At 43.7% G+C, this 18,974-nt stretch overlaps 2 protein-coding genes and 1 long non-coding RNA gene across 6 annotated transcripts in view; 1 reads left to right on the top strand and 2 right to left on the bottom strand.

Annotated features, from left to right (window-relative positions):
• Positions 1 to 6,180, bottom strand: part of epb41l5 (erythrocyte membrane protein band 4.1 like 5) — a 41,179-nt gene extending 34,999 nt beyond the window's left edge. For 3 of the 4 annotated variants that reach the window (XM_085135208.1, XM_085135206.1, XM_085135207.1), the window contains exons 1-2: positions 5,986 to 6,179; positions 4,403 to 4,614 (exon numbers count right to left, since the gene is read on the bottom strand). In XM_085135208.1, coding sequence (XP_084991334.1) covers positions 4,403 to 4,582 — 180 coding nt within the window. In that variant the 5' untranslated portion in view covers positions 4,583 to 4,614; positions 5,986 to 6,179. Of the gene's footprint in view, positions 1 to 4,402; positions 4,615 to 5,985 lie in introns of all 4 variants that reach the window. The other variant, XM_085135205.1, reaches the window with a different exon arrangement.
• LOC146501126 (uncharacterized) overlaps positions 1 to 18,974 on the top strand; it is a 144,447-nt gene that overhangs the window by 90,702 nt on the left and 34,771 nt on the right. The gene's annotated exons all lie outside the window — the stretch shown is intronic.
• ptpn4a (protein tyrosine phosphatase non-receptor type 4a) overlaps positions 10,784 to 18,974 on the bottom strand; it is an 80,363-nt gene continuing 72,172 nt past the window's right edge. The window contains exons 22-27 of the mRNA XM_085135193.1: positions 18,737 to 18,798; positions 16,751 to 16,897; positions 16,198 to 16,326; positions 12,343 to 12,491; positions 11,821 to 11,956; positions 10,784 to 11,739 (exon numbers count right to left, since the gene is read on the bottom strand). Of these exons, the coding sequence (XP_084991319.1) occupies positions 11,353 to 11,739; positions 11,821 to 11,956; positions 12,343 to 12,491; positions 16,198 to 16,326; positions 16,751 to 16,897; positions 18,737 to 18,798 (1,010 nt within the window). The 3' untranslated portion in view covers positions 10,784 to 11,352. The remainder of the gene's footprint in view (positions 11,740 to 11,820; positions 11,957 to 12,342; positions 12,492 to 16,197; positions 16,327 to 16,750; positions 16,898 to 18,736; positions 18,799 to 18,974) is intronic.

Genomic DNA, 18,974 nt, shown 5'->3' with positions numbered 1-18,974 from the left:
CAGAAAGACCCCCAGTTTCAGCATCACCTCAGCGTCTGTCAACAGGTACTGCTCTACACTAGGCAGGCTTAGGGCAGGACCACTGACAGCACAGAGGGGAGACGTCTATGACATCTAATTAAAGCAGGATGAGATATGAAACGGACACGAAAGAAAAGACTGCTGGGACTAACATACTGATGGCCTGTGTCTGTGCTTGCTTTGTAAACAAATGTTCCAACTTCAATGATAAAAATTGATGATTAAAAAGAAATTTGACTCTGAAAATTAATCACCATCAGCAGATCTGTGTGTCACGAGTACCACAGAAGGCTAAGCTGGATTGCTAGCAAAGCTGCCAGAGTCATCCACTACAGCTGTGACCAGACGTTTACAGACGTTTGAGGCTACAATCATTTCTTTTAACTGTTCTTTTTCTGGGTGAAATTATTGTACAGCATACATCTTAAATAAACAAAAAACAAACTGGGTGGACAAGTTTACATTTTTATTTTTCTGTATTCCACAATAATATAAATTAATAAGCTAAACTTTCTACAGTGTTTTTAAGTTGATGAGAAATTAATATTGTGACTGACCACAACTGGCAGATTCTCTTTGTCAACATAATGAAAAGGATTTGTTTGACAGCACTTACTGGACTGACCAATCCGATGAGTGTGGTCATTAGATTGACCTTGGACCTTCCCGAACAACAGGAAAGTCCAAGGAACTCTAAGGCTACGTTCACACTGCAGGCAAAAATGCATCAAATCCAACTTTTCTGACCCTATGCGACCCATATCCGATCATGGTATGTCAGTGTGAACGGCACAAATCCGATATTTTCAAATCCGATCTGGGTCACTTTCGTATGTGGTACTGAATCCGATACATATCTGATGTTTTAGAAAGCGACTGCTGTTTGATGGTCAAGTCGCATTAAATGCGTCTTTTACGTCACTGACACAAGACAGATGCCAACTATCAGCGCCCGAGAAGACATTGTGAACGCTTCCTGACCATCCGGTGAAACTGTTGGGAAGACAACGTTGGAGAAACGTGAACATTTTCTTTGTACTGTATAATCTGCAGACGCTGACAGAAATCTGCAACTATCCTTTGAAGCAGCGCTCCTCTAAAACAGCAATAAGGATCATTATTAGGCCAAATGTAAATAACAAAATAACTTTATAACTTAAAGCTAAATTGGGAAACGTAAAGTCCGAAACAAGTCTTTATATTAAGGTGCATCAGTCCAGGCTCGGGATCTCGCAAAAGTTTTAGCCGCATTTTTCAGAGGCCGCCGGCTCGAAGCCGACCGGGAGGTCGAGGCACGATGTGCCGGGAAAGCGGTGTTCCTCCCGGCTGTAGTAGGTCTCTGCCTCCCGTTAGCTTCGAGCTAGTGGGTGTCAGATCTCCGAAAACGTCGGAGCACTTTTGCAAATATGGGATGTCTTGTAAACCGAGCAGGTATCTGACGTTTACACAACTACATTCACGCCTCAAAATACCTTAAAAGTGTATGTAAGTGTAAGTGAGTTTGTTTTGCGAGATCCCGAGTTTGTTTTGCGAGATCCCGAGTTTGTTTTGCGAGATCCCGAGTTTGTTTTGCGAGATCCCGAGTTTGTTTTGCGAGATCCCGAGTTTGTTTTGCGAGATCCCGAGTTTGTTTTGCGAGATCCCGCAAAAGTCCGTCTTGATTTTTTTTTCAGAAAAAAAAAAAGAAAAGAGAAAAGAAGAAGAAGAAAAAAAAGGTGCATCAGTCAAACAATACTGTTGCTCTGGGTCTAAACAGAGCGCGTTGTGTGTGACGTCGTCTTTTGTGCATGCGGGCCGCTTTGAGCGTTCACACTAGAGCGCGTTTGCTGTCACATTTTATTTGTAGTGTGAACAAGCAGACAAAAAATTGATAAAAATCGGAATTGAGCATTAAGACCTGCAGTGTGAACGTAGCCTAAAATCTAAGGATTGTGCATTTACACATTGGGAAGATCCCTTGAAGCCATTTCTAAACAACTGCAGATTCCACGATCATCAGTTCAAACAACTGTACTTAAGTTCAAGTTTATTTGCATGTGTGACCACAAAGTCTGGAGGAAGACCCAAACAATCACCCTCAGATGACAGGAAAGGGATTAGGATGTTCAAGAAGAACACAGGACGAGTCAAACGCCTTCTGGAGAAAAGTCTGACAGTCAAACAAGACCAAGATTGAGCTGCTTGTTTTGAGAAACATAACTATTTCAGCTAACTGGGGACATTATTGTAACTGCAAACTGAAGTTAAATGAGTGAGGAGAGTACTGAGTAAGGCTGTTAACAAGTGTGTGTCTGCTGCTGCCCAATCATTGAGAGTGCGCCAAGATAAGATGGGAGTGTTTGCAGAAGCTACATACAAGCATATCTTGGGGAGGGGAAAAGCAAAGAGTCCCAACATAAAGAAAAAGGTCCTGCTGGAATGCATTTGTAGAAGTTTTTCCACACACACACCAAACGTCTGAGTTTCTAGATGTATGAATGCAAGCACAGGCTGGAGTAGTAACATTCCTGTAATCATCAATTCCCAAGCAGAAACAAGAGGCCAAGAGAGCGCGTCCAAGCAGATAACATTCCTCTAAGGGACTGAGTAAGAAAACAATGGCACTCTCTCTTCATGTGCACAATACTGAGCTGGTAGGAGGGATTACACGTTAAGGATTTGGCAGGTCAGGCTGAGGACGGGCTCAGATGTGTGACATCACCTGTGAGATATGCTGAGTAAAACACATTCCTGCTCGCAAATGAGAAATTCCCGTAATGAGGTCTGCACTGCTGCTGGCAGCAGGCAGTTTGAGCTACAACATCTACAACGGGGAGAGTGAAATCAGGCAGTAACAGTGAGGAGGATTTCTCCCGAGCACATTTTCCTTGGAATTTATACAAGACAGATTTCGAGATAAGCGTCTGGCTTCACTGGAGTTTTGGCTCACAGGAGGAAGAACATGAAGCGACAGAAAAATAATAATCACACGAGGGGGAAACTGTCCTAGAAGTGTAATCACTGTCACTGTGCAGCAAGGCGCTCGTCTATGAGGCAATAAAGTGAAACGAATGAAGAGAAAAGAGAGGAGCAGGAGACGGGAGGAGTGAGTTCTGGAGTGGTGACCAGCATGTCATGTGACCAAGCGTGTTCTCCAGAGAGGATCATGGAATTACAGGTGATCAGGAGCACGAGAGCACGCGCTTCATAGGATTAACAGGACTGCTCCACTGACACAGGCACACTGTGGTCACTGGTACACTGCTTTCACTTTCCAGCTCATAACCACATAAGAACACTGTTTATGTCAAGAGCCTATCTGAAGGCAATTAGTCACAAAGAATGATTCACTCTGAGCGTTTGTGCTATTATTAACAAGGTGTCGATTTCAAGGATGAGCAAGGATAAGGACGCGTCCAATAACAAGACTCTCTCACATGCGCGCTGGTTAATGGGTCGTTTTTTATTTTTGTAACGTGCTATTCAGCCTTGCTAAGAACATTTTTAGAGCACTGATATCAATCTAAATATCTGTCCTATCACAGACGGCACACTTGTCATCTTCAACAGTGTACAACAACATAGTGACCAGTGTTGTTAGTTCAGGACAGTTTTATTTTGTTCTGTCACTTAATGTGATATCTGGAAAACGTGTTGGTTGGTTTTATTACATTGTTTCTAATATTTCTTATGAGTCAATAATCCGAGAAGATCAAAGTTTTATGAATTTCTATACGACTCAATATCAAAAATGTAATATTACTTGACTTAATTAAAATAATAATAATGATAATAGTACCACTTGTTTTCAGAGTTCTTTTTTTGGTAAATTTGCTCTTTTTCCCCCAGGAAATTTGTCTATTTTCTCTTGTAAGCTGCCAGTTTTCCTCATCCCTGAAGAATAATGCAGAAAAATATACTTTTAGTAATTTAGGAACGGTGTTATATTATAGTTTGTCCAGCAGAGAAGCTCTCAGTCTGTTTTATAATATACTCAGCACTGTATGCAGCACATGTAGCAGAGCAGCAAGTTTTCCTGTATCTAAACAGTTAAGTTGTTAATTAGGATTTGTATTGGTGCATAATTTTTTTGTTTTTTTAAACCAGATTTTTATTGATCATAGAGGCCAGAAATAACACGAACCTGCATGAACAAATCAGGACTCTGTACCTGAACTAGTCCACAAACCGGGAGCCGGTGTGGAGCCCAGAGAAAGCCTGCATATGTTCCCAATACTTCCACACATCCACCAGTTTCTGATAGTTTCACAGAAGACTGAGCGCAGAGAGAGCAAAATTCTCTAAGACGTAAAGGCTCTAATGACTATCATAATTATAAAAGAGATGTGGAGCTGACAGACTTTTCCTGGCACAATAGGAAGTATCTTTAAAAACTCCTTACCGGTAAGTCAACACTGACATCTGTCCCATCCAGCAGAGACACACGGCAGGTGATGATGGACGTTGCATCCCCAGCTGCAGGGATGTGCGTTGTGGCCCGCTGGGCTTCTCGTAGCCGGGCTTTCTCTGCATGTTTCCGGATGGAGCGTCGCCCCAGCGTCCTGCGCAGGAAACTTAACATGACGGGGGGAGAGGAAGGGCACCTGTACGCACCTGAAATCAAAGAGTGTATAGATTTTCTTTTTAATAATTAAGGTAAAAATGTATTAGTTTTGTATGCAGTTGGTCTGTAGTCGAGCCATGGCCGTCAGCCTAACCACGGTGGAGTGCCCACTTTTAACCTACGTTCCTACACCTCACCCCATGGCCACAACTGCCAGTAGTTCTTGAAAGAATGAGATGGCGGGTAGAATCAGTGGAAATGAGCTTCCTCTGAACGGTGCTCGGGCTCTCCCTTAGAGATCGGGTGAGGAACTCTGTCACTTCAGGGTTGGGAGGAGCTCAAAGTAGAATGACTGCTCTTCCAACCTGAAAGGAGTCAGCTGAGGTGTTTCAGACATCTGACTAGGATGCCTCCTGAGTGGTTTTTAGCTAACTGGGGGAAACCCTGTGACTGACCCACGTAAAGCGCTCCACTGAACTAGGAAATACTAAATGCCATCCCAGGAGGGCTGGATGACATGTCTGGAGAGTTCTGCTTAGACAGCTGGCACACATCTGTGATCTAGGCTGGGATAAACAGCAGATCATGGATGGATGTCACAGTTTTACACCACAGGAACACAGGTGTGTCCTCTGGTTAGGGTGTACAGCTGCACAGGTGACACATTTTATGCTGTCAAAAATCTGATATTCAAATACAGCTTATGTCACTTTGTATGAAGTTATGCTGCTCATTTAGTCAAGAAAACAGAACTGATAAGGTGGGGCTGTAATTACTGACGGCAGGTAACCAGGTAACGTGTACCTGGTGTCAAACAGATGATTTTCTTTCCATCTAACAGAATCACAGAAAACCGATGGGAGGATTTCATCGATAAGGCTTTTTTTTAAATATAACAATAAATCTAGAAAATAAATATGTGCGATGTTATTTGACATCAAGAAGGCAAAGCAACGTTAAACACGACAAAACAAAGTTAGAGTTTACGTTTTAACTTAGTCTGAAACAGCTGCTAACGGTAATCGACCTTAAGTGTGCGTATTTTTAATATATTTTATTTTTTCCTGTGACTTCAGGTCACCCGGTAAACCAAAGTTCCTAAAAAAGTCCGAAACAGACCTAAAATAATTTTTAAAAATCCGCTGGATCAACATTAATTAATCAAATTAGCCTTAGCTTTATCGGTAACCTTACCCAGTTAAGGCCCCAAGTACCTGGTGTAAGCAAAAGCAACAGGTGTGCGTTCGTTATACCGCACGGGCTAACCGTTAGCCACGAACGCGCTTAAGAAGTACGACTCCGAACGGGCAAGCGCGCCCTGCACAGCAAAACGAACGCCGCGTTTAGCGCCCAGAGCCGACGTACACTTGCTCCAGCAGACACTTGTGGATCCGAGGACGTCTGAATGATGGGCTACTTACAAAAACCTCCTCGCGGGAATTCACGGTGAAAGGACGCCCGCCTGCATCGTAGTTGGCTAAACAGAAGCCTCGGACATTTCCGCACTTTGTGACTTCTGGTTTTCTTTTCTTCCTTTTCCTTGTTTTATTCCGCCTCGGTGCCTCTGCGGGATAATTTTCTCTCCCAGGTCCCAACAAAAAGTAGGAGGCAAGCGCTCCTCAGGAAGTGACGTCACGACAAATCCCGAAGAAAGGGACTTGATTAGCATTTTTAAAGCGACACACCTTTTCTTTTTAAAACTTTTTTACTCACTTGGAACAAACAAACAAAAAAAGTCATTAAGCGGTAATTTTCTTTGCAATTTATATTTACTTTATTTCAGTTTCTACTTCATTTATTTATGAGAGAAGAGAAGGGGCTGCTGAGCTGGTACACGTACAATCAAATGTGTGCAAACATGTAACTGGAAACAGCTTGCATGCTTTTGGAAAGCTGCAGCGCTTAAGGATTTAACCACTCATTTAATTTTTCTGAACTCTAATTATAAAGTATGGCCACTGTTTAACAACAGCACCCCCTACTGGTTGCTGTAGGAACTGCTTGTTTATTTAAGGGAATTGGTGTGCCCAAACATTATTACTATATCTAGGCAGAAAGCAATGAATGCTGTTGAAAAACGGAAAATGACCTTTTTAAGAAAAAGAAAAATATCACGAGAAATTACTCTGAGAGTAAATAAGTTTAACTTTCTTGGCCCCTAGACCTAAAGAGGCACTTGGAAATCAAACATCTCCTCTGAGAAACTGATCCAGTTTCATTTGAAATGAAAGTTTTGTTTCCTGCACATATGAATACAGCTCTGCCTTTAAATTTAGCCCATCTTTGAGGTTTTGTGGCCAGGTACACAGGCAGACTTCTGTTAAAATGCTAAAACAATGCCTTATCCTGATTCATTTCTATATTATTGTGATTAAGATCTGAAAGGATTCAGCTGTCTTCAGATTTTTACACATTAATGTTCAAAGTTTTACAGCTTTAAAGCTTTTCCACTCAAATCTGATCCCCCTGCACGTTAAAAATGGGTGAATATCACTAAACTACGTGCATATGCACCATGTGTGCCTTTGAAATTGTGCACATGCACTGCTGCACTGCATCCTAATGCAGCACACTGACCACATGTTTGCATCTGGAACCCAAACAGATTTTTATACCCCAGAAAACTGTGACTGACAGAAGTGGATTGGTGGCAGCGAGATCGGCAGTGATGCAGGCGAGGAGGCAAAGATGAAGATGCTAAGATCTTCTGTTGGATAAGAAATGAGTACAGATGGTCAGGGCACGTGCAGAGGAGGGACAGTGGATATGTTGGACAAAAGATGATGAAGATGGAGCTGCCAGGCAGGAGGAAGAGAGAAAGACCTCAGAGAAGATTTGTGGATGTAGTGAAAGAGGACATGCAGAGGGTTGATGTGACAGAGGAGGATGCTGGGATAGGAGGAGATGGAGGCAGGTGGTATACCCCAGAAAGTCTATCTATATTAACACTGTGTGCATTTGGGGTCCAACATAATTTTCTCCAGCTACAACTAACAGCATCAGCACTGTCTCCCTTGTGTGACTGATGGCTTCACTCTACGCTTAAAACAGCACCAAATAATTCTTGTCGAGATCTTCAGCCTCTGCTCTCTCTAACGTTGCCCAACCTCACTTTTACAGTGTGGAAAAGCAAGGTGATCTGAAGCCACGTCTCCATGCTTTGACAGACAAGCTTTAATTGTTCATAATCAAGCTTATAGACATGTCCAAAGCACTGTAAAAACCAAGATACCAGAGAGGAACAAGCAACTGGGGACAAAGGATTTTATGACACAGGTAGAAGTTAACCAAGGGTATAATACGGTAAAACATTTCTCATGACGTTGAGGTTCATTATATATAACACTCGCTGTTATAGATTACCTTTCAAATAAAATGAGAAAGAAAGAGCATTGTTGAAATACACACCATTTGTGTCACATTTGAATCATCCAAAGGAGAGAAAAAAATAAAAATAGAAACAAAATCTTTCTGCTCACAAATGATTTTCCCTTTTATTTTAAAGTTTTTTTTTCATATACAACATTATATTTACATGTTCTAGTACTATTTACACAAAATTAGCAAGTGGCACTGTGTAGTTAGGAGTTCTTTTTTTATTCTCGATCCCTACAGGTGTCTTATTTTCAAACAAAATTTTAAAAAAGATAAATTAAAAAGAAGAAGATCTGAACAATGCTTTATGCCTCATCTTTTTCTCTCCCAGTAGGACTACCTGCCAATCAGCCTTCTACAAAGTGCTGTCTCTTCTTCGTAATCTTTACAAAAATACACCCCGAGCCCTCCCCGCGCCCCTCCACACTACTTCAGCTCAGTAACCTTGGATACACAGACAGTACCGATTACGTGTCAACAAAAACACGTCGAACACAGACGGCTCGAATCCTCCGTCATCGACCTCTCACCGCACGTTTTCTCGTCTCATGACGAGTTTTTTGTATTTATTTATTTTTTTGGTGGCACTTTTAATTCTGCTGCCAAAAACAAAAGCTTCACTACTTCCAGAGTGCCGACTCACAGATGTGGGCCTGCAGCGCGTTTGTCAATAAAAGCAAAAGTTTTTAAAAAATCGCCGGCCCTCCCATGACTAGCCTCAGTTTGTCCTTCTGTGGAAAACAGGCTGTTTGATACTGTACCCACGGTATTCTGCACGGATGTGTCACTCGCCTCGAGGCCGTGCAGAGAGAGTGGGATCCGTGTACAATGATCCAAAAAGAGAGGCAGCTGGGAAAAAACAATGAGGAGAGCAAACTGTGGATGTTGCGTGGGCTCTGCAGAAATGACTGAAGTGTGTTGGGCCAATTTTGGGAGAGGGATGCAACACAGGAGAGATTAAGGAGGAGGAGGGAAAAAAGAAAAGAGTGAAGAGGAAAGCAGTTTCAAGGCTCTTTTTAATCCCACCTCTACATGTGGCCAAGGATGATTCAGCTGTTTGAAAAGGAGGCATGAGCACAAAGTGAATTGTTTCACAGGCGAAGATTCAACCAGTTTCTTTTTTAAACCACACTTCAGGAAGGCTCCGTTTCTATTTCTTATTTTGTTTCTTTTGTCTTGTTTTTTCCAGAAACTTGAGATCAGGTTCGAACAGGTCTGCGGCTTCATGGCTCAACCTTTCATTCCAGTTTACAAACAAGCAGGCTGAGAGCAGACAGCTGCCAGAGTACATGTTAGAGATGGAACAGAGAGGGAGAGGTAACGGAGGACGAAAACCGAAAACACAGTCGTATTTTTCTCTCACGCACACAAACACACACAGCGGTTTTTGTTTCCAGCAGAATCTGCTGCGAGAGCCGAGATGAAAACCATCGCCACACTCGAGCGCAGCAGCATCACCGGTTTTTAAAAATAAAACCGACTACCTGGGTTCTGCGAAATGAAAATACGAAAATCGTTTAGTCTCACCTATAATCTAAACATGTCTTACAAAGATGAGGTATCGTTTAGGGAAAAGAGAACCAACAAAAAGGGAAATATCGGCTGAACGTTGTGTTTGTGCAGCTTCTGTGACAACTCTCACGCACAGGCTGCTTTCAGACCTCTCACAGCTCAAAGCGAGTTTTTCTCAGGTTAACGCTGAATCACGTGACTGCTCAGAGTAACCACACTTCCACCTGGACTGTGAGCATGTACCCGGGTTTGCTCCGGGCTGAAACTCGCGGGGAGATCGATGGAGGGGGCGATTAAAGTTTGCTACTATTGTGCAAACGCTGTGGGGGGTGAAAAAAATACTGATTGCACAAAACTTGTAGCAGCTTTCACCCACAGATGTCTGACCCTCTACCTGTTCCTTTAAACATTAAAGACCTGTGCAAAGAAAGCAAGAACTATCTGAGTTGCATAAAGAAGACCAGTATTTGTTAACCAGGATCTCTGCTTCAGGCTCACATAAAGCGTACAGACATAGTCTGACTCTTCTTTTGCTAAAATGAAATGGACCAATTAACTCAAATAACTATATTTGATTAAGAATTTGATGTGGCCAGAGATTAGAGGTGTGAAACACGAGAGGATACTGCAGGAGACGCTTCAGTTTCATGGCCAATCGAACATTCCTGAAGAATTTTCTAATCGTCTTCACTTCCTGCAGTGTAATTTAAAAAAACCTTAATCACCAAATGAACACATTCAAATTCATTGCAGCAGAGTTTATGTTGCTGTAGCTTCACATCTGTAACTGGGCTCTGCAGGTTGCATATATAAAACATGAATGGCGTTTTCAGGTAGACAGTGAGGATGATTTTAAGCCAAAACGCCGACATGACCTGCTCTGGACCGGGTTCAGCAGAAGGTACCGCCCGGTGGGATCCAGCTCGGTTAAAAGAAACCATCTTCGTCACGATGAAGACTTCAGGCTCCACATTAATCCTAATCCACAGTGCGCCCCTCTGGTCGGAGGGATGCTGTCCGGCTCGAGGACACCGGAGCTTTTAGTGAGAAGCGAATCGATGCAGGAGCGTGAAAGTGAGCGAAAGCGGATGGGATCTGTGGTCACGAGGATCAAAACCCCCACCAAACGACGTCCACGCGTGCGTCTGTGGGCTCAAACACACCGCTCACAGAAGGATCGAGTACCAAACTCCCCCCGGCGCCGAGCGAGAGGCGAGACGAGAAAGATCAAAGCAAGTACAATAAATTAAATCACTGTTGTTGTTTTTGCCCCCCAAACCACAAAAATCAAAAGAAATAAAGAAGTAGTTCGAAGAAGAGGAATCACACTACTTTACTACCTAAGATTTAATCAGGAAAGCATGAAGCTCTAGACTTGTACAAACAAAACATACAGCGTTTTTTTGTTCAGTGGACAGGGTTTGACACAAACTAAAACACAATAAATACTCTGAGGAACAAAAGATAAGGTTTTTCTCTTTATCTGCTAAGAGGACACTAAAAAGAAAAAAAAAAAAAAAAAAAAGGCAGGTCCGTCTGGCAGACTCGCTCCGAAGGGGACAGGGCGACCCTTTGGGATTTAAAAAACTAAAATAATAAGAGAGAGCGGAGGGGAGGCTTTCCATCCACAGTGGCGGCCCTTCCCCTTCGTACTTATGGCACTACAGCAACTCCCCGTCCACGTTGTATCATCTCATTCATTCTTTGATTCTTTTTTTCGTTACCCTGAACATTAACTCCCCCTAAAGGTACCTGTTCGACACAGCTGGGTTTTTTAACTCATCACGTCCAAAGGTTTTCATGTCAGTTTGTCTGTTCGTTTAATTTTTTGTCAGCTTAAAGTGCAACAGTGCTTTTGTTCTCTCGTCCGGCCTCCTCCCGGTGAGCCCCGCCCACCCACGTCACGGGTTAGCGGGATCGGGGTTCGCGCTGGTCTCGCTCGTCACGCTGGTGGCACTGGCGACGCTCGGCTCCTCCACTTCCTCCTCCTCCTCTTCTTCCTCTTCCTCCCCCTCCTCTGTCACTTCTCCCACATCCAGCACCTCGACTTCGTCGTCGTCCTCTCCGTCCAGCTCTTCTTCCAGCATCTCCACCTTGGCCGCCTCCTCTTTCTCTGCCGTCGCCGCCTCGTCTCGCTCCTCTCCCGCTTTCTGCTGCTCTTTCCGCTCCTCCTCCTCCTTCTCGTCGGCCGCCTTCTCTCTCTGCTGGTAGAGGCCCGTCTTCAGCGGCTTGAACAGGTCTTCCTCGTAGACCTTGAGGATGGCCTCGCACACAAAGCGGTACTGGCTCTGAAAAGAAAAGCGGATGCAGAGTTTAAGCTTTTAAAGTTTACAGCGACGGAGAGCAAACGGACGGCGCTGCGTACGCACAGGCGTCTGTATCATCATGGCCCGCTGATCTCTCATGGTCTTGACAATTTCTAGAGGATACACCGGCTGACCGCACTCCATCAGACACAGCGCCGTCTCCATGGTGATCAGAACGCCCGTCCGACCAATCCCAGCGCTGGAAAAAAATCAAGAAAGATCATTTGATTGTTAATAATACGCAATAATTATTTAATGAAGTAACAAAAATCTCTGTAAGGAGCAAATAAGCTAAATTCCAACACTTCTGAGTCACGGTACTGCCCCCCACGCTGTGAAGGAGGCGGGACTTAAGGTATAACAAATTGCCCTGAAGGTGTTCAAACATTTGAGACCTGGGAAAGGAGAGAAATCACTTTCTGGTAATGGAAACTGGAACTTTTCTTGGAAGTAAACCTGTTTGGAAGGTCGGATTGCAGAGTCACTTGTTTCACTACATCCATCGTTTCCAGCTCAGACAGGTTAACTTTTATCCTGTAATCTTTGGCTCGCCATGGTCACATGGTTCACACCGAATGGCCGTACCTGCAGTGCACCACCATTGGCTGGTCCTGTCCAGCCCGTTTGGTCCGTACGAGAGCCACAAAGTCCAGGAAATCAGTGGAGTCGTCGGGAACGCCGTGGTCGGGCCAAGCCACGTACTGAATCTGAGTGATTTCCCTCTGTTGCTCGCTCTGAAGACACACACACAGAAAATAAAGATCATCAGTGGACGAGCAGTGCTGGATTCTGGAGATGCAGATACAGATTTATGGTCAGTAAAGATGTTTGAGATGTGCACACGCTGATGAGTAATGGGATCAGAATTCCTGACAGGCAGTGAGAATCCTGCCGTCTAGCATTCACGTGGATAATAATTTGTCTGGTACCGCCCAGTTAACCCTTTAAGACCTACCATAGAACCAAGTCAGCCAGAGCTTATATTATATTTTTACATGTTGTGGAGCCATTTTTGGGAGCATTTCAAGTTGCTATACATCAATACAACCATTACAGCCTAGATTTTAATAATATGTATGAATTAAGTGCATAGTGATTACATAAATTGCAAAAAAGTGCAATAAACTACAAAAAAATTGAAAATCGTTTTTGTTTTTTTAACATATATTTCTAGTTAGAGAAATTTAAGAAGCTTATCCCTCAAAACTGTAAATACAAAAAAGTTGCACAAAATAGTTTCCCACCACAGGAAATTTATTTTAAGTGTCTTCATAGTTTTATTTTTGAAATACACCAATTTTTATACACTGCAGGAAAAACGAAAATAAATATTATAGTGCAAATTTGCAAAAAAGCAGCATATGCATCAAAATAAACTATTTCCAGCAGTGCAATATGAGTCCTAAGCATCCCAGAAACGACACAGAAAGTCATAAAGTCAAACATAACTTTTAAAAACACCAGTATAGGCTCACTGAGGCCTGGACGGTAAAAAACTACATTTCCGCGAAATGACGTCACTTCCGGTTTCGGGCAGGTCATGGCGGACATGCGATAGTTCACGCTGATGGACCTAGGAAGTGTTACAAACAGCTGATCGGATCGGCAAAGCGTGATTCTGGAATATTATGTTTTTGTTGCTGCAAGTGCTTTTTCTGCAGTTTTTGCAAAGCTATATGTGGAAGGAAACTGTGACCGAGGACAAGCTGATGGCAGAAGATGTAAGTACAACTCCTCCGGTTTCATATGCAAAAAGAATTATTGCGCTAGCTCACGTGGTTGCAGAGCTACCGGGATTTAAAAATAGTTACGCAAAACAGAGCGTGCCCGCTCCCACCGGTTTTAAAGGGTTAAAGGCCCGCTCTGCAAACTCAGACCTACGGTGTAACGTCAGTCTGATCAACAGAGCTTCAGCCTTTCGACCTACAGGACCCGACGCTACCCTCCCGCCACTGGACGCTCCCAAGGTCCTGCATCCAGGATTCTCCGACTGGCTGGAGCAACGGTGTAAATACAACATGTTTAAAAGGGAAAGCTAGACACGGCTCGACTCCGCAGCAGTGACGCTGCTCTGCTGCATGTGCTGCAGACCGCGAGCGTTACAGACGACATCAGATCTGCTCTGCTGAACAAACGCTGATGATACCGTCGTCTGATTACCCCGGGGCTCATTTTTCTGCAACGTCTTTACACCAATACGTCAACAGCCAGCCAATACTAGCACGACTACAAATGCTCCTTTATGTTTTTATGTAATCTTTTACACAAAGACTTCTTCTTCATGATGGAGGGCACAGAAGACCAACTGAGGATATTCATACTAACCTCAGTGAAGACCTAAAGCTGACAAAGAATTCCTCACTGTCAAATGTCAACCACACTCACGCCAAAACAAGGAATTGTATTTTATGTGGGAGACCGCAAAGCATGTTTCACTGAGCTGTGCATCCTGGGGATACACAACACAGAACCCTGTTTGTGTAATTATGTTACGAAACAGGTAGAGCGAATAAGTAACAGCAGTTTAATTCTTTTTACTCTGCTGGACACATTTGGTAAATCACATCTCATGAAAACAGTTTTTCGTGTCTCTATTAGACACCGAATAAATACAAGAGATCTTCTCTCTTTTGTCGATTCATCAGGGAGAAGAAAAATACAAAAAAAAAAAGGTTCAATCATGATTGAAAAATCGAAGTTGGTCGGATTAAAACCCCACGGGATCACCGTGACACACAAACACACACCCTGCAGAAGAAACCGAGCACTGGCCGCAGTTTCTTGTGCGAATCAGAGCCGCTGTGTTCCTCTTTAATACTGCCTCGCCGTATCGCCATGGTAACACATCCATCTCCATGGCAACAATCACAGGCAGAGGAGAATGCTAATTGGCTCCTCTTATAGCCGTATACTTTAAAGGTCACGCTGCGTGGACCGCACGCGGGGAAGCGATCGGGGAAACAGACAGCTGATCCGGCATGACAGCTCGCCGCTTGGAGGCTACGTTTACACGTCACACATGTTACACGCAGCAAACGAACAAAAGCCTTCGGTTTACTTATTCATACCAACTTTATATATCAACTCCACAAACAGTGCCTATTTAACAGGAGACAATACAGCAGCATGTGGTTTATTTAAGAGTCCATTATCCTTTTTTTACCGTTTCCATGGCGAATGCTCATATTAAACAATCAGTGAGGTCACACAAATAATGCCTGTGAGCCAAAACTTTAATTTCTTGCAGGTTTTTCTGTTCTTGGGTCTGTATGACGTCACCGAGAGTGGACGTCCAGGCGCAGAAGCCCCGCCCACCTCCTGTATGTGTGTCGCTGCACTTAAAAAGCCTGGGCTCATGCTTCACTGCATCTCTGTCACATTCAGAGGCACCTCCTTCAAAAAGAGGCACACAAACAGCTGGGTCAGCTGATTTGTAGCACTGAATACCCCAAACTGGCCTCCCCCTCCTCTTCCTCACAGGGAGCTCAAAGCGGGATCTGCTGTGCTCATTTCCAGAAAGACGTTTACTTGGAGTCAGAGGAGCTTTGGAGAAATCCGTTGGTTCGTGTTCCTCATTCTTTTCAAACCATCCTCCTTAAGATTCAAAGATAAGAACAGAGGGGTAGGTGGAGCCAGAGCGGGGTGTGGATGACCATATTAGGAATATCTATGCTCTCTGACATCATCAGAGCCAAGTGATGAAAACAAACCCACAAACCTGTTAGAGGCGAGGCTGCCGGACACTGGCGCCACCGGGCCCTCTGACCACCACCAGCAGACACAGGTGAAGTGTCTCGCCCAAGGACACAACGACCGAGACTTATTTGTTCTAGTATTTGTTTTATTTGTTTTTTGAAATGACCATAAAAATATAATAAATGAAAGTATCAAACAAAGAACAACAAAGAATCTCGTTAAAGGAGGTGGTTCTGTTTTGCTCTCAGGCTGTCGTGGCCCGTTCTGGCGCCCGTGCTGTACTCAGGCTGTGTGTGCTTTAAAAGAATGAAAGAACTAAAAGTGCGCCGCAGCACGCCGAAGGCTTCGACGCCACAATCGAACCAAACTTACGTCGCCGTTCTTCAAACAATCCTCATCCCACTCTGTTCCTCTGCTCTCCGTCTTTCTACTTTTCTGCAATGTGGCCGACTGGGGTGTTTGGGTTGTCGTGGCAACCAGATCCCAATATGTGGCCCGCATGCTGCAGCGGGAGCCAGAAAAAGAACAGCCCACACTGGTCACTATGGCAACACACCTCCTCGGGGTCCTTCGACAGCTCATCCTTCCTGAGACGCGGTTCCCTCTCTGAGATTGGACCCGGAGTCTTCCTCTGAGGCGCCCTCGCCCTCCCCGCCCGGGTCATCAGCTTTACTTTCTGATGTGATCATTCTCTGTGTGTGTGTGTGTGTGTGTGTGTGTGTGTGAGAGAGAGTGTGAGATTACCGGTGTGTGTGTGAGGGTCATCTCCCGGACCAGGAAGGCAGAGTTGCCCTCCTCATTGTGGCACGTGATGTTAAAGTCTCCGTATGTGGCGCTGTTGTCTGGGTTGGGCCAGTACTGGTGACACTTCACCTGTAAACACATCAAACACCTTATGACTCTCAGCATCTACCCATCGCGTCCTCGCTGTTACATTTCAAACCATTAAACATGTCCAGTTTCTCCAATTTATCATCCCCGGATGTAAACTGTAGATCGAGTCCACAGATTTTTATCTGCATCCCGACACCGTGTCTGGAAGCTTCACTGTTACGTAATGTTGTGTTAAGGATTACTTCTCTCCAAAACTAACAACGGTTTGAGCTGCAGAGAAGTCTGCAGCGTGTGAGACTTTGCTAATTAATTAAATATACTGAGGCATTACGACGCAGCTCGACCAGACGCCTCAGCGTCGTAACCTGCGCCGTTTACCGGCGAAACGTTAAATTCAAACGGCTCTTTCTAACAGCACAGTTTCAGATTCCTGCCCTCGTCCTTGAAGAGATCTTTTACGTACCCGCCCCCTCTCGACCTGGGTGGTCAGCATGACCACCATGGATGAGCCCTGCTCCCACGTCATCTGCCAGAAGTCGTGGCAGGTGTTGGGCAGCGGGCCCTGGCACGCGATGTAGCGGTTTATCAGGCTGGACGCAGGAATCTCCATCTACACAGGACACACACACACACACACACACACACAGATCAGAGGTTCAGGTTAAAGAAGCAGAGACTGCTTTAAATTTGCATCTTACTCCAACTTATTTTGTTGTTTTTTTTGGATCAGTGCTTGTCCCAATACCACATATCATTAACTACACTTTCTACACTTTCTAGCTAACAGACAATAAATAAATGGTCATTTTCCATGAGCATCTCAACTCTATCAAATCAAATAACAGTCAAATTATCCCAGGTCTTTATCAGATTACCTACAGCCCCTGAATTAATAATGACACTGATGAGAAGCTGGATTTGTTCATGCTGATTAGACGGCAAGGAAGCAGGGCCTGTGTCCTTCACACCGAACAACCACCGATCACAGAGTGAACAAGGCTTTAAAATGCCGCCCTTCACACTCTTTGCAAAGGTTTTCGTGTGTTGGCTGCAGGGCACAAACCTCCAGTAGGTCTGAGAAGGCATGACATTAACAGAGAGAGCCAAAGGAGACTCAATTCATTAAAATATTACGCTCTTATATTAAATTCTTAACAAGAAGCACCCATTCTCTGTTTGTAACCCTCTTATACATGCAAGCTGCCGTTAGCTTTGAAAAATAAAGGCCTGGCAGGCACTATCTGACCGATACCACGGCCTGCCATGTGGCAGAGCCAGCCCAAGAAGTCTGCGCTCCAGTTTCAGTTACTTAGCAAAACTACCAGATGATGGGTGCAGCTTTCCAGGATTCACTGACAAACTAGCACTCAAGCCCCTCGCCCAAATATGGCCACGAGGACCCAAACTCACGGCTCCGAAACTGGACGTTGGAAAGCAGCGTGTGATGTGATAGTCCTGTTCAAATCAAATCAAACCGGCTGTGATTCAGCATCAGTGTAACACGCAAGCAAAACTGCAGACATTAACCCTTTGAGACCTACCATAGAACCAAGTCCGCCAGAGCTTATATTATATTTTTACATGCTGTGGAGCCATTTTTGGGAGCATTTCAAGTTGCTATACATCAATACAACCATTACAGCCTAGATTTTAATAATATGTATGAATTAAGTGCATAGTAATTACATAAATTGCAAAAAAGTGCAATAAACTACAAAAAAATTGAAAATCGTTTTTGTTTTTTTTACATATATTTCTAGTTAGAGAAATTTAAGAGGCTTATCCCTCAAAACTGTAAATACAAAAAAGTTGCACAAAATAGTTTCCCACCACAGGAAATTTATTTTGAGTGTCTTCATAGTTTTATTTTTGAAATACACCAATTTTTATACACTGCAGGAAAAACGAAAATAAATATTATAATGCAAATTTGTAAAAAAGCAGCATCTGCATCAAAATAAACTATTTCCAGCAGTGCAATATGAGTCCTAAGCATCCCAGAAACGACACAGAAAGTCATAAAGTCAAAGATAACTTTTAAAAACACCAGTATAGGCTCATGAGGCTATATGGTAAAAAACTACATTTCCGCAAAATGACGTCACTTCCGGTTCCTGGCAGGTCATGGCGGACATGCGGTAGTTCGAGCTGATGGACGTAGGAAGTGTAATGAACAGCTGATCGGATCGGCAAAGCGTGTTTCTGGAATATTATGTTTTTGTTGCTGCAAGTGCTTTTTATGCAGTTTTTGCAAAGTTATATGTGGAAGGAAACTGTGACCGAGGACAAGCTGATGGTATAAGATGTAAGTACAACTCCTCCGGTTTCATATGCAAAAAAAATTATTGCGCTAGCTCACGTGGTTGCAGAGCTACCGGGATTTAAAAATAGTTACGCAAAACGGAGCGTGCCTGCTCTGACCGGTTTTAAAGGGTTAAAGATAACTCACATTGATGTAATTTGCATTGATGTAATCATCTGTGCTTTTCAGAATGACGCGGGTGGCATCATCTGTCGGGAGAGAAGAACAAGAGAAGAGGGTCAGATTAGCAAAGAAAAACAGCAACAAGTCCAAACTGTGTCTTTAATGCATGTTTGCATTTAAGGAGGATTTTATCCTTTGTTCTCGGGTCGTTACTTTGTTACTTCTGTTAAAAGTTGTTGGAAAAAGTCAGAAAATAGAAGTT

This window comes from Neolamprologus multifasciatus, chromosome 16, assembly GCF_963576455.1.
Source record: "Neolamprologus multifasciatus chromosome 16, fNeoMul1.2, whole genome shotgun sequence".
Lineage (NCBI taxonomy): Eukaryota > Metazoa > Chordata > Actinopteri > Cichliformes > Cichlidae > Neolamprologus > Neolamprologus multifasciatus.
The sequence above is the reverse complement of the archived record's forward strand: the minus strand, read 5'-3'. Positions and strand labels throughout refer to the sequence as shown.